General features: G+C 38.0%; 1 protein-coding gene across 6 annotated transcripts in view; it reads left to right on the top strand.

Annotated features, from left to right (window-relative positions):
• The window catches only part of LOC146583472 (protein diaphanous homolog 3-like), a 170,647-nt gene that overhangs the window by 35,218 nt on the left and 120,370 nt on the right, over positions 1 to 15,059 (top strand). For all 6 annotated transcript variants that reach the window (XM_085272160.1, XM_085272127.1, XM_085272117.1 and 3 more), the window contains 2 exons: positions 964 to 1,281; positions 2,751 to 2,865. In XM_085272160.1, coding sequence (XP_085128286.1) covers positions 964 to 1,281; positions 2,751 to 2,865 — 433 coding nt within the window. The remainder of the gene's footprint in view (positions 1 to 963; positions 1,282 to 2,750; positions 2,866 to 15,059) is intronic.

Below are 15,059 nucleotides of genomic sequence, written 5' to 3'. Positions count from 1 at the left end.
CTCCTACACCCTGGCACTGCAAGATAACTACACACTCAGAGAGAGGAAAAGAACTTCCTTTTTTTTCCATGATAATTTTTCAATTTGAGTGAGCAAACACAGGATGAATACTCAAATACTGCCTTGGTTCAAATGGTGATGGTACATTTAACCGGTGCAGGTGCATGCATACATACTTTGTCTCTTTGTCTTTGACCATGCCTGTATCAGTCTCGCTCCCACCAAACAGACTTTCACTCGTGCTTGTTAATTCAGCAAAGGTGTTCTTCCCTGCAGACGCAGAATAAGAGCCCAAGGCTGACCTTTAGTCGGCGTCTTTAATCTAAAACTGGTGCATGGATCAATAAGCCATTTGCTCTATATGATACAATTTACAAAGCTATAGCATTTCTGTTTTTTTGTATTTTTGAAAAAACATCATTGTGTGTATGATCTTAACAGTATCTGGACCCTTTCTGAGCATTTGGCCTTTCCTGAATGGTTGAAAGAGTACAGCTCTGGTATCCATACCGTAGAGGTATTACACAGGAAAGAATACAGAACATGGTGTATAAGCACATTTTGTTTTGCTTTTGGTCTCTCCAATAAGTCGTTTTTCTTTGTTTTCTTTGACATGTGAATTCACTGCCACGTGATATTTAAAAAATAAATAAATAAATGAAATACGAAGGCGTTCATTCTGCAGAAAATACATTTCAAGTTGGAAGCTAAGTGCAATAGCATGGAGCCCTAAACTATGAACTCTGGGACTGGCTGATTGAGATGTCGTATCATCAGCCTTGTTCAGCCTGTTTTGGAAATTTAATTGATGATGTTGTATTTCAAGTATAATTTTTTTAAATTCCATGCTACAGTTTACTGTTCAATTCAAAACTGCCTCAGTTCTGAGCTCTGTGCGTGCATGTGTGTGTGTGCGTTTATTTCTACTTCTATAGCTGAATTTTATTTTGCTTGAATTTTCAGTTTGGAGCTGTACCCGTGGGGCCGGCCAATGCTGGACAGGCATCATCTTCTTCAACAATCCCATCTGGGGTTCCAATTCCTGCTCCGGCATCTCTTGGGCCAGTCCCACCACCACCTCCCCCTCCGCCTCCGTTACCTGGCTGTCCTGCACCACCTCCACCACCTGGAATGCCTCCTCCATTTGGTGCTCCCCCACCACCCCCTCTTGGATTTGGGGGTGGTCTAGGCTCACCTACCCACCACACTCTGCCTTATGGCCTCAGGCCAAAGAAAGAATTCAAGCCTGAAACCTCCATGAAGCGCCTGAACTGGTCCAAGGTAAGACTCACAGATGTAACATACTACAGTTGGTACAATGCACCGTAGTGTATGTTACATTATAAAAAATGAAGTATTTCAAAAACTTTGAAAGAAGAAACTAAAATTTAGGCCACGTAGAGACCCTCTACTTCGTTCCTGATGTTTATTGGCAGCTCCTGCTAAGTACAGGTGTTTCTCTGAGAATTAAACAACAACTTTCTCACTTTGTGCCAAGACAGAAATAATTGAAAATAACAGATGATCAGATGCTATTGTCAGAGCAGCCTCTGTGGTACTAATACAGATGTTGTTATCCGCAAAGCAATATTAGTTCACACCACCGATGTTAGTTTGTGGTTTGATTAATAATTTAATGTCAGATTTACAACAGTACAGATGTTCAGCAAATTAAACCAGATGTTTGAAATTTACAGAGAACATTCTTGTAGGACATGTGGAGAACCTGTCCTGCAGCTGTGGAAGACCCTTGCATATGGCTGTGTTTGGGACAAAGCTGTTGTAAAACTTTCTCATTAATAAGAGTTCAAGTTCCAACTGTTGCCCACAAACAGCAGTCCTAATGCAGTGACACTCATTTATCACTTTCCTAATAGAGTGGCACTTAGTAAGGGTATCTTTGCTGAGGTCAGTGCCCTGTCTTGCAATTTTAAACAAGGTGATCCACATCTGCACCAGAGTTTCATGGTGTTAATTTGACCATTCTTCATTTCTTCATCATATAACAAGAACTTGAAAGGTTTGGCTTTGGTGGACATACAAAAATACAGCTGGCAATTTACACATGTAATAGATACAGGAGGAAGTCAGCTTTCCGTTAGTGTTGCATTTCATTGGACTCTGCTTAATCTAATATTCACAAGTGTTTTAGTAAGGTCCGGCATATTGAGTCACGCAACAGTGTTTGTATCTTGGCTCTAATTGCCTTTCAAAGCCAGTTGCTGACAGTGACAACGAGATCAGTTTAATATAACTACAAACATATGCAGTGAAAGATAGTTGATTCTTCAAAACATCAGCAGTGCTACCAGTGTTTGGTGATTAAAGGAAGTATTCACTTTGAAAATATTCTTTGATAGACTATGGATTCAATTTAAAGACTCCTCAATATATTTTTAAAATTAAGCTTGAGGTTTTACCAACTTCTATCTATTTATCTACCTGCTTGTCTGACTTTCTTTATTTTAGTCTGTATTGTAGGTTCTGCTGACTTTATGTTATTGTTCCAAGGAGGAAAACTATTTCATTGAGTAATGGGAATACTGTACTTTATATTAATCTGGAAAGTAATGCAAATACCTGGTGGTGTGCTTATTGTTATTTATTTATAACATTTGGTGTCAGTCTTCATGGGAAACTATATCTCGAGGCTTTAATATGACTAATAAATAATTAAGTAATCTTTATATTTCTCTGTCAAGCCCTAACTGGTTTATTAAAGATGTTAAATTATGGCTGTGTATTTTAAGATTCGTCCCCAAGAAATGTCAGAGGGCTGTTTTTGGGTGCGGGTTGATGAGGACCAGTATGCAAAGCCAGATCTGCTCAACAGAGTTGCTCTTACTTTTGGATCACAGAGAACAGGTAAGACCATCTACTTTTTAATGCACTTATTTAATTTCCATCTGTCAAGGTGGTGCATTGTATTCTGAGAAGGCTTGGTTATCCTTTACACTCTTATCGCTACGTGTTGGATACACTGTGTATGTTAACGCAGGTCAACAGCAAGCCAAACTCAATTTTCATGAGCCAGGAAACTGAGCGTCTTGCTCCTTTATTACGGTATTCTCGACGGCTTACAATCTTTTACAATTGTGGCTTGAATAACTCGATGAAAGTGCTGAGCGAAAAGCCATTGCTTTCGATGGTGTATATAAAGTAGGGCTGCACGATTAATCGTTAGAAAATCGCGATCTCGATTCATACTTATGTGCGATCTCATTTCCAAATGACAACGATTAAAAAAAACAAAAAACAAAAAAAAAACAACGACGACGATTGTACTGCATTTTGATCCGGGACGTAATCTGCATGAAAACAAGCGCTCTCTCTTCCTGCTCAATAAATGACAAGGGCGGAGCCTTATACCACGTGATACAGAAGCTGGCTGCTAAAATTAGCAGGGAAAAAACAACGGAGAGCACGTCAGGGATGAGGAGAAAGTGACTGGAGAAAATCCGTCCTGGTCAACCACCCAAACATCAATAACGGGAACCTTATACAGCGCTTCCCTATACCCGTCGAACTTCCGCAGGCACAAAGAAATTACGGAGGCTATTACTTATCACCTGACCAAAGATATGGCTCCCATCAACACTGTGCAAAACCAGGGATTTAGGAAAATGATCAACACCCTAGACAAACGCTACACAGTGCCGTCCTGCAACTATTTTTCTATTGTTGCACTACCTGCTCTATACACGCAGTGTCGAGCAACGGTGGAGACGGAATTTCAAGCAGTACAACATTTTGCGGCAACAACAAAACGTGAGACATTTATTGTTTTTATGTTTATTTATTGTTTTTATGTTCAGTTTCAACTGTTACGAAGTTGACGTGCAGTTAATAAGTGCAATAAATATTTATACTGGAAAAGAAAATTGTGAGAGAATCGTGATCTGAATTCTAAGCCAAAAATTCGTGATTCTCATTTTATGCAAAATCGTGCAGCCCTAATATAAAGATTCAGGCCACAGGAGATGAAGTTTAAACACAGCCAGGTTTTCTGTACCATGTATTTTTTTCCCAACTGACTATAGCTTCTGCTTCCCACAATGCATTGCGAACACATATTACTCCTTCAAAATAAGATACAGAAAAACTAATGCTGATTGTATAGAATATATTTTTAATTAAATGACTCTTTTTTTTTTTTTTTTTTTTTTTTTAACATAAATTACCACAGTTGAAATATGACATTTTATCACTAAATTATTATGAACCATTTTTAATCTTTTACTTGGGACATCCTTCATAAACAGATGTTTTCACACAGTTAAGCATTTGTGTGTAATACATTATTTAACTTATTATTACATAATATTTCTTTGTTTTCTTTGACTTTTTTTTTTTTTTTTTTTTTTTTTAGAAATTTTCCGCACTCGTCCATTCAGTTCACTCGTCTAGACAGTTGTGTACATTAGTTTGTGTTCAGCACTGCTTTAAACTTTCTACTTCACTTTTTCTTCAGCCTTCTTGTCTCAGCTGGATGGTAAAAGTAATAATTAATAATTGTCTTAATTAAGATACTTCAGCAGTATTACTCTGGGTTTTTAAGCATCGTGCAATCAATGAACCTTAAAAGAAATGGTCTTTTTTTAGATACAGAATAATTTAGCTGAAAAGCAACAAACTATAAATGGTTAAACAACAAAAATTAATTAATAATTAGTCAGTGTTGGTCAAGTTACTTGAAAAAAATAATCGGTAACTAATTACTGATTACTTCCCCCAAAAAGTAATCCTGTTACTTTACTGATTACTTATTTTCAAAAGTAATTAATTACTTAGTTACTTAGTTACTTTTTAAAAACACGATTTACAACCTGAATAGGTGATAAAGCGATAGATCTTTCAGCCCAATTCTACTTTTTCTGCATAATCCATCATACAAAATGTAATCAAATGGAAAAGTCTCTTTTTTTAACTTGTTTTATCAGTTTTAAGCTTTTAACTTTATGCATCAAGCAAAAATTAAATTATGTGTTCGGTATAAAAAGAAGTTTTCTTCCAACGCACAAGGGACACTAATGTTTTTGTCACTCTTTATGGAACCAAACTCAAAGTAAGGTCAGTACTTCCACGCTTTAAATGCTGCACGCTCATACTCTCTCCCGCACTCGATATATGATCCATTGTTGATCTGCAGACAGCTGTTGTCATGAACGTCACACTCGCTTACGTCACTGTCATGAGACATTCTCGCAAAAAAATCTCGGTTTTAGTAACGCAGTAACGCAGCGTTCCTACGGGAAAGTAACGGTAATCTAATTACCGTTTTTGCAATAGTAATCCCTTACTTTACTCGTTACTTGAAAAAAGTAAACAGATTACAGTAGCGTTACTGCCCATCTCTGTAATTAGTAAATATAAAATAAAAAGAAAATAGAGGGCTGACTATAGTCTGACCTCGGCCTGGTCATGAACAGCTTTATGCACCAGGTGGAGCCCACTATCTGAATCTTCGGCCACATTGGAACCCATTCATGGTCACTGGCGGGCTTTCTGGACACTCGTTGCCTAGGTAACCCTCTAATGTATTTACTACCATGTCTTATCGGGGATAGCTGTTGTTAGTTGCTTCAATCTCTTGCCTGGAAGTCGATTAAACTCTTGGGACATTATTTGTTGTTTTATGTCCTTTATTGCAAAATTGCTTCCATGGAGATTTAGACTAGGGCTGGGTATCGTCACTGATTTCTAGAATCGATTCAATTCCGATTCACAAGGTCCCGAATCGATTCGATCCACGATTCGATTTAATTCGATTCGATTCAAATCTGGGAAATTTTGACAGTCAGAAATATTATAATTCAGATCAGTACATTTACATATTTTTGTATCAATAAAAAGGAAGCTGACACACGCAAGACTTTATCACAGGTGTAAGCGTCACAGCAGATGCCTTTGTGTGAAAGTAGCTGAAGATAAAACACAGAAAAACATGAAGGTGTGATTTTCCTGTTCTGGGATTTTATAAAAATATTCTGCAGTACATCAAAAACGAAAGAAAACCATTAATCAACATATGAACATTACCTCTGAAGTTACAGCGGTTTTATTAGAGACACGGTTAAGTGTTTTGCATTTTGAATAATATTAAAAAGTTTAAATTTGTTCAGTATTGAACAGCAGAAATGAGGTTTTCTTTTCGGAAGAATGTAAAAGGGAAAAAAAACAGCAGCCGACAGCGCTGTAAGCAACAGTAGACTTGTGCGTAACAAGCAAGCGAATAATGAAGAAAGGGAAACTGTTCTTGAAGTACAGAGAGAGAGAGAGAGAGAGAGAGAGGGAGAGAGAGAGAGAGAGAGAGCTGTGCATCGCGGTGGAAGCAAAACAGTAAAAGTCAGAGTGAATTCATGACGATGTTTATGTGAAGCGTTTGGATCTTCTTTTGCTGCTGGTTCGGTCAATACTGTTTGGAGAGAGATCAAACTAACAGCTTTAGAATCGGCTCATAAAGGGTGTGAACACAAAGCGCGGACCCGCCGACAGATCAGAATCAGCAAGCTGTCGGCTTTCAGCCCCGACTGTGAGAAAGGCGACATCTAACTGATTCTGATCCGCGGGTCGCGCTGTGTGTTTAAATCTATGTGCAAAATCCGTGTACCTGCTCTCATTTACTGTCTTAACTGTTTGGTTGTTCTTGAAATTTTGTGAGATGTCACCAGAGATTCTGGCATTTCGGGCAAAATAAATTTATATTAAAAAAATCGATTCAGGATTTTAATGAATCGATTTTACGTTATCCAAGCCAGAATCGATTTTAATCGATGAATCGATTATAAAAACCCACCCCTAATTTAGACCAACTGAAGCACCAGTGCTAACACATGAAAGCTGGATTCTGACTTAGGCAAATTCCCATAAATGGTAGCTTCAAGCCACTGACCCCTGAAATAGTTACATACTCCATACGTGTGAGTTGTCATACCAACTCACACGTATGGATCGTTTGTTTAGCCAGTCCTATCCCTGAGAAAGTACTTTAATGTGCTGGGGAAATATCAAAATAATATTATTATCACAGTATTACTGGTTTTATAGAAATGATTCTTTCCTCTATTTAAATAGACTGCTTGTGCAGTGACTTTTTTCTTTTTCTTTTTTTTAAAAGTAGTAGTTTCAGTACTAGCACTCCTTGTGGAATCAGACTGTTTTGTATTTTGGTGACTATTTTAGTGGTGCTATTGCATAATAAAACACCATACTCTTACTGCCTAAGACATTAGTGTAGCTGGTTATATCTGGAATATTCATGTACAAGGTTGTTGGAATGATTAAAGCTTGAGTAGGAGGTAGGAAGAGATGTTATCCCTCCCCGGTGTTTCATTTATTAGTCCCTTCACTGATGATTTATTCACGTCTTGTGTTTTCTTTCTTGTCTTGTCACTGCTTCAGCTAGCTTACGCCAATTTGAATTATTCATCCAGGTGTTATCTACCTGTCACAACTCTATGGCGTTCCTCTCAAGGCACAGTGCCCCCTTCTCCCTCCCTTACACACCAATGCAACCCTAGCTCCCTATAGTCAAAGTGTTGAATAATGGAGGCAGATCTAAAGGGCAAACAGGTAGACAGACAGTCAAACAGGTGTTCTTTGGGGATGGCAAAGGAGGGATGTTCACCTGAAGACATTGTACTTTCCTGTTAGGTTAATGACCTTACGTCTGCACATTTTCACAGAATTTTATTTTCCAGCTTTCATGAAATACATGCCTCATCTTATGGGCAGGCACGCAAAAGCGGTTCAGCTCTGTGCCGTTCCAACTGCTTGGTTTGTTACTGTTAACGGGTAATGCATTTTAGATTTGGCGAGAAAGAAACATTTGTCTTTCACATCATTTGAAAGGTTGTTCTCCTCATGGTTTTTTCCAGTCCCAGTGGAGGTTGTAGGAGCAGGATGACTGGTAGGTTGTGCAATCGGACCCAGCTGCTACCACTAGCGCGGGTCATCAAGTGAACTTACATGTGTACGTGCTTGTGGGTTTGTTTTCTTATTAACACAGCCGTGTAGCATCATGTTTCATCTCACTTAAGAGCAGCAGCATCTGGATCAGCATTAAACATTAAACGGGACACAATGTGAAACAGTATTCACTCAGTTTGCCTCATTAAATATGGATTCATATTTCTTGAAACTTTTTTTTTTTTTTTGGTGATGTTTATTCCTCTAAGTAGTTTTCTAAGACAATTCCTGTCACCCACACTGTTGGGTCTGTGTTTCCTCAAGCCCCGCTAGTTTAGAGACTTATTCTTGTTAACGACAAAAACAAGACGAACATCTTTTACTTGCTAGCAAGGGAAGTTTTTGGTCAAAAACCAGCTCTTGGAGCTCGCGCTCCTAAACTGTCTCCAGCCCAAAATCCTTCAAAGAGCAGCTTCCCTCGCAGCTATTTATTGACAAACTGTTACAGTTCACACAATACACAACACAGCACCTCCTCGGTAAAAACCCCCTTGGCTACAAAGACAAGGCACTATGTGTGTGAACGTGTATGCATGTGCAAGAACGTGTGTGTGTGTGTGTGTGTGTGTGTCCTGCTGACCAAAAGGGTCATAAAAGCAGGAAGCAACGTCACAAGAAACAGATCTTTCAGATAGGATGTTTCTGCAATAAAATCTCCCCCAGCACAGAGTGGCTGGAGAGTAGGGATGGGTACCGGTATTTTTTTATTTATTGTTTATTTTGTAGTTTATACTTGATTAACCAGAGAATGTCTGCTGAAAATACAGCTGTGATGGTCTTTTTCCCAGATTTTGTGTGTGTTAAGTCTGATTGTTGAATGTTGTCATTATGTTCTTAAATTTGTACAGTCTTGGTTCAAGCAGTAGGATCAAGACATTCCTTTGATCATGAGCACCTCTCCAGTAGGGATGGGTATCGTTTAGGTTTTATTCGATACCAGTACCAAACCGGTACTTTTGAAACTGTGCCGGTGCTTAAACAGTGCTCGAACCGGTGCTTAAAGAAAATATAACTATTTGCGACTGCTTTTTGTGTGCTCTCTGTGTTTATGAACAGTTGGTATAAAAAGCAAGAAACAGACAAATGCATATATGCTCTTTATTTTCGTAGATAAATTATGCAAATATGCTGACTTAATCAATAAAAATTAATGAAAAAATTCCAGCGAGGAACACAACTGAGGCAACATGTTACTTTAATGTTTGTAAGGTTATGCCTGTAGTGTAATGCAGTAATCATAAAGCAGAATTAAGCACAGGAGACAGCCTGGTGTGCATGGTAGATGGGTTCTAAGAATGTAATACATTAATAACTCTTGTGCTTTCTTGTGGATGTTGATCTATCTTGAAAGCATTTTGAAGGCTCTATTCGTCTAGGTCTTCCCCCAAGGTAGAAGGTTTTTTTTTTTTCATTGTCTTAGTTCATATTTTGACTTTCATAACATTAACATTACATTCATCCTAGCTATAGTTTTCTATTTGGATTGTTAAACTTTATTTGATTATAGTGTCACTAGTGACTTAGCTTGTCAAGATCTGTTTTCTGTTTATTGACTCAGCCAAAATAACTCTTTATTAGTGGACTTGCAAAGAATAGTGCAGATACATTGATTTTTTGCCTGTAAAGTGCTCTTCAGAACATCAGAAAAATAATCCTGTTGAGCTTGAGGTATTTTTATATATATTTTTTAATCCGTAAAGTTTTATGATACTATAGCAGTGGACATTTGCACTAACTTGCAAAAGAGGGAGGGAAATTGTAATTGCCGGTTGGAAGACTTTCCTCTACATTAGTCCTTAAATTTCATGTTTTGTCAACCAAGTGGTTATTTTTGCTTTTGCTTTTTTAGAGGCTGTTTTCCAGTTAGAGCCATATATGTAATTTTGACAAATGCAAACTGAGGAGAACCAAACTATTCAGACAAGCCCAGAGCTGTCACTAGTAAAATCATTATCACCTTCTAGGATTTAATTACAGAGGGGGCTAAGTAAAACTGGACATAATTAACATGAGAAAATACCTACGTGTTGGTTTCAAACTACAATTCAAAACAGTTTTTAATTGGGCATTTTAGTATACTTTTAAATGTGTTGGTAATTTTGTGTATAATATAACAAAGTTGAATTTGTGGCAGCACCGTATCATTGAACCTATTTTTCGGATCGTAAGGCGCACTGGATTATAAGGAGCATTAAGTGAAACAAAACAGTCAGATAAGTCAAACTTTACTCAACTCATTCTTCTTGCTTCCTCCACTTCTGTACCTTTGATTCATTAATGTTGAATTCTCTCGCAGCTGCTCTATTCCCATGTTGTTGCAGTATATTAATGACTAACCTTGTATTGTGGATGGATTATCTCAGTTGTTCTCCTGTCTGAAGTTTGGTCCGTTTACAGCATCCTGCCATGCGATTGCGTTTGTTCTTAACCATTGGGAACCCTCACGTTAACTTCTATAGAGTGGAAAAAAAGTTAGCATTCATGCTCCAGTATGATTGTGTTTATGTTATACTAACTTAGCTGTGTCGCTAGCGGTCACACAGCATATCATTATATACCAGCTAGCCCAACTTCAGTAACCCTACAAAAATTTTCAGAAATCTCTCAGACAGAACATGATATATCATGTTGGGGTGGAAACTAGCAAGCTAACTTCCTGCTAACTTCTAACTCCGTTAAAGCCGTAGCTGTAATGCTCCGACAATCCATCAAAGTGGTGTGGCTTTGTAGCTTACCAAAGTTGTGCTAAAACATTTTTTGACAGATTTTTGAGCGTCGTGTATCACGTACAATTGGTTTGAGGTCAGTAAGCACAACCAGAATTCATACATAAGGCGCACCGGATTATAAGGCGCACTGTCGATTTTTGAAAAAATTAAAGGGATTCAAGTGTGCCTTATAGTCCGAAAAATACAGTACTTTATCAGAATCAGAATCGTGTTTATTGGCCAAGTATATGTGTAGACACATGCAAGGATTTGGTTTGATTTGGTTCCGGTAGATGGTGGCTCTCAAGCACAGCAATGTAAAACACACACACACACACACACACACACACACACACACACGTCTATATATACATTACACATGCATACACATACATACACAAAGCTGAGTAAACCAACTATAAATAACTCATCTAAACTTATATACATAAAATACAGAAATGAAATGAGGTGGAATGAATGTTTGTGAATGTTATGTTCACTTTTCTTCGAGAATTGGATTGTTTTTAGTAGAGACATATCTACAACATGTACTATGTACAAGTCCTGTTTATATATATATATATATATATATATATATATATATATATAAAATAAAAAAAAAAGTGGTTTAGGATTTCAGTACCATTCTACTAAATTTAATCTAATGCCAAAGATGAATTTTTTTTGTCTCATTATTAAAGAAAATGATTGGATTACATTAATTATTCATGAAACAAAAAATATTTTTCTTATTGCTTAAAAGCTTATTTAAAATCCTTTATGGTAGTTTTTGGTAATTTAATTTTAATTTAACATTATTTGGGTTGTCACGTGAGGGTAGGAAAATAAATTGATCTGTAGTTAGACAGCTTCCCTTTTATACTTAGGTTTTATTTCACTACAACAGACTGGTGTAGTGTCTGCATTATAGTAGATGCTGCACCAGTCTGTCAGTCTCCTGTGACACTCTCCCCTCACTTATGAACAAGATCCTGAGATACTAAAACACTTGGGGCAGCAGCTTATCCTTGCCTTGGAGTCTGTGCACCATCCTTTTCCAGCTGAGACTCATGGCCTCAGACTTGGAGATTCTAATTCTCATTCCTGAAGCGTCTTAATCAGCTGCAAACTGCACCAGTGCAAGCTGGAGGTCAGCGCTCAATGAAGCCAACAGAACCACATAATCTGCAAAAATCAGAGACTTCCTCCACATCTTGGCTGCACATATAAATTCTATAAATATTATGAACAGAATATTTGACAAAGCTTTGGTGGAGACCAGCACCCACTGAGAATTATTCTTGGCAATGTGAACCAAGCTCTTACTATCATTGCATAGCGACAGAAAATGACTGAAAGCAACTACAGCTAAATGCACACGAAATGTAGCTCTACAGTAGATGCAGTTTGCCACATGCTGTACTCATGGAATGGTGTTATGTGACCGGAGGAGCTAGCAGCTCCTACCTTCCAACACCTTGGGCAAGCAGATTTTTCAGCCAAGAGTTGGACAGTCACCTCCGCAGGTTCCTCACTCCCAGGATGGTCATTGCTTTTTGCGCTGGGGCTTGAAGTGTAGCAGAACTGGTTCTCCATTTTATGTGTGGGACATGACCCAGAGGTCTCAGGTAGACCCAGCATGGACGAGGTCTCCAATGATGATAGCTTCCAGTTTGGGATGTTCCCAGTCCAGATGATGAATGTAGATATGGGGTCATTATAGGGCTGGGCGATATGACCCAAAATTCATATCTCGATATTTTTTTAGCTGGATGGCGATATAAGATATATATCTCGATTTTTTTTTTTTTTTTTTTTTTTTTTTTTTTTTAAAAAAGCCATAAGTTAAGAACAAAAAGAGAGTTCTTAGTCACACTGTGTCCCAGATGTCACACGGGCACTTTTATTTACATCATTTACATCAGTAAGCACAACCAGAATTCATACATATTGCGCACTGTCGATTTTTGAGAAAATGAAAGGATTTTAGGCCGTGCAGCCCTACGGGCTGCATGTCGTTAGCACGGTTAGCTCGCTAACACGTTGACGCTGTCCAGCCCCACGCATGGTAACTCGCTAACGGAGATTTTCCGCTTTCATCTTGTCATTGCCTGCAGGTGAAGTTATGGGGGAGGCGGAGTTGTGTTCAGTGAAGGAGAGGCGAGGCCGAGTAACGTTGCGTAGAGACAAAAGTGGACGAAAGAGAGGCAAACCTGCGGCTCCACAAGTATAATTATAACGTAACATAGACTATATCGATATAAACGATATTGTCACATCTTATATCTCGTATGAAAATATATCGATATTTTTTTTAAAAAACTCGATATATCGCCCAGCCCTAGGTCTTTGTCCTTTAAAATGACAGATTAACCTTATTCCTGTTGCTACTCTGATACTTCAGTCCAGGATCCATGGCAAACAATCATTAACTACCCTACCTGCATTAAATATCCTGTCAGATATGACGACAACTTATATCTCTGGGGTCTGTGCAGACCCTATTTGGTAGGATGAGGTTTAACACTGCAGCAATTCAAACCTCAAACACAAGTATAAAAAGTTATTGTCGTGTTTTAACATAACTGTCTAAACAAAACCTAATTTGTAAACTGTAAACATTACTTTGGACAGGGAAGTCAACTTCAGCTCGGCTATACTTATAATTAATTAATTATAATTTCTACTTCTCCCCCACTTTCTTTCTCTTACAGCACCACTGCAGTTCAGCCAGTGGTAGTGCATGCAAGTAGACAGCTTTTCTTGTAAGCTCCCTTTAGACCATTCCCCCACTGCTTGCGTTCCCAATAAAAAAATAAATAAAAAAAAAAACAGCAAAAACTCCCCAACTTAAGATCAACTTTTCAAAGCATCAAAAATGGGTGGTGCTGAGTGTAGCTCTGTGCATTGCATTGAATGTCAAAAATCTCACCATTTCTCATGCTAACCTTTTAAGGTGAACCACTTAGGAGCAAGCAGTTTGCAAAATTGCATTTCTTTGAAGAGTGACAGTTCCCAGTAGAGAAGCAGTAGGTCTAATAAAGCCACCCATACAGTAATTGTCTGAGGACCTTTGAGACAATCTTTTAAAGCTACTTACCAAGGCAATAGATGTTGACTTTAATAAGATTTAACGCTGCTTATGGTTACTCAATTATCCCTAATATATATGTTTACGATAACATTTACTGGCTATTAAATAATTAACCTCGTCCAAGCCCGCCCCTGTCTGTGCACACATGCAGAACCATGGCTGGGGGTTTCTTTCTTTTTTTTTTTTTTTGCTTCACTTAATCTTCCCAATGTTTTATCTGCTATTCCTGTTAGTCCCTGGTCAGTTCATGCCATTACAACTCCAGGCACGGACTCCCATTTCTCCCCACATTCTTCCTAAGATGTTATCATTTTCCCATTGCATATAGCTAAAAGGTTATATTAGTTTATTTCATATAGATTAAATCTCCCATTATCTGAGGGACAATTTTCCCATAAACATAGATAATAGGAATTGTAAACTTTAACATAAATAACTGTTTAGTGTAAAACTGTTGTTGTTGTTTGCTACATTTTCTTATCAGTCTTGGGCAAATTACAGCAATGTCTGGAACAAGTCTTTAATAAACACATTAAAAAATGATTCTTGTTTGTTATTGTTAATATTCCTCGTCTACTTTTACAGTGTAAGACAAGCACCTGAATCTGTGTGCTTACATACAGTGGCTTGCAAAAGTATTCGGCCCCCTTGAACTTTTCCACATTTTGTCACATTACAGCCACAAACATGAATCAATTTTATTGGAATTCCAGGTGAAAGACCAATACAAAGTGGTGTACACGTGAGAAGTGGAATGAAAATCATACATGATTCCAAACATTTTTTACAAATAAATAACTGAAGAGTGGGGTGTGCGTAATTATTCAGCCCCCTGAGTCAATACTTTGCAGAACCACCTTTTGCTGCAATTATAGCTGCTAGTCTTTTAGGGTATGTCTCTACCAGCTTTGCACATCTAGAGACTGAAATCCTTGCCCATTCTTCTTTGCAAAACAGCTCCAGCTCAGTCAGATTAGATGGACAGCGTTTGTGAATAGCAGTTTTCAGAGCTTGCAGCAAAAGGTGGTTCTACAAAGTATTGACTCAGGGGGCTGAATAATTACGCACACCCCACTCTTCAGTTATTTATTTGTAAAAAATGTTTGGAATCATGTATGATTTTCGTTCCACTTCTCACGTGTACACCACTTTGTATTGGTCTTTCATGTGGAATTCCAATAAAATTGATTCATGTTTGTGGCTGTAATCTGTCAGCATGTGGAAAAGTTCAAGGGGGCCGAATACTTTTGCAAGCCACTGTAGGTCAGCTGTCTTGTCATTTGAGAGCC

The sequence above is a fragment of the Mchenga conophoros genome, linkage group LG1, assembly GCF_057382185.1.
Source record: "Mchenga conophoros isolate Kocher_MC1m ecotype Shallow Benthic linkage group LG1, M_conophoros_male_GT1.1, whole genome shotgun sequence".
NCBI lineage: Eukaryota > Metazoa > Chordata > Actinopteri > Cichliformes > Cichlidae > Mchenga > Mchenga conophoros.
The sequence above is the reverse complement of the archived record's forward strand: the minus strand, read 5'-3'. Positions and strand labels throughout refer to the sequence as shown.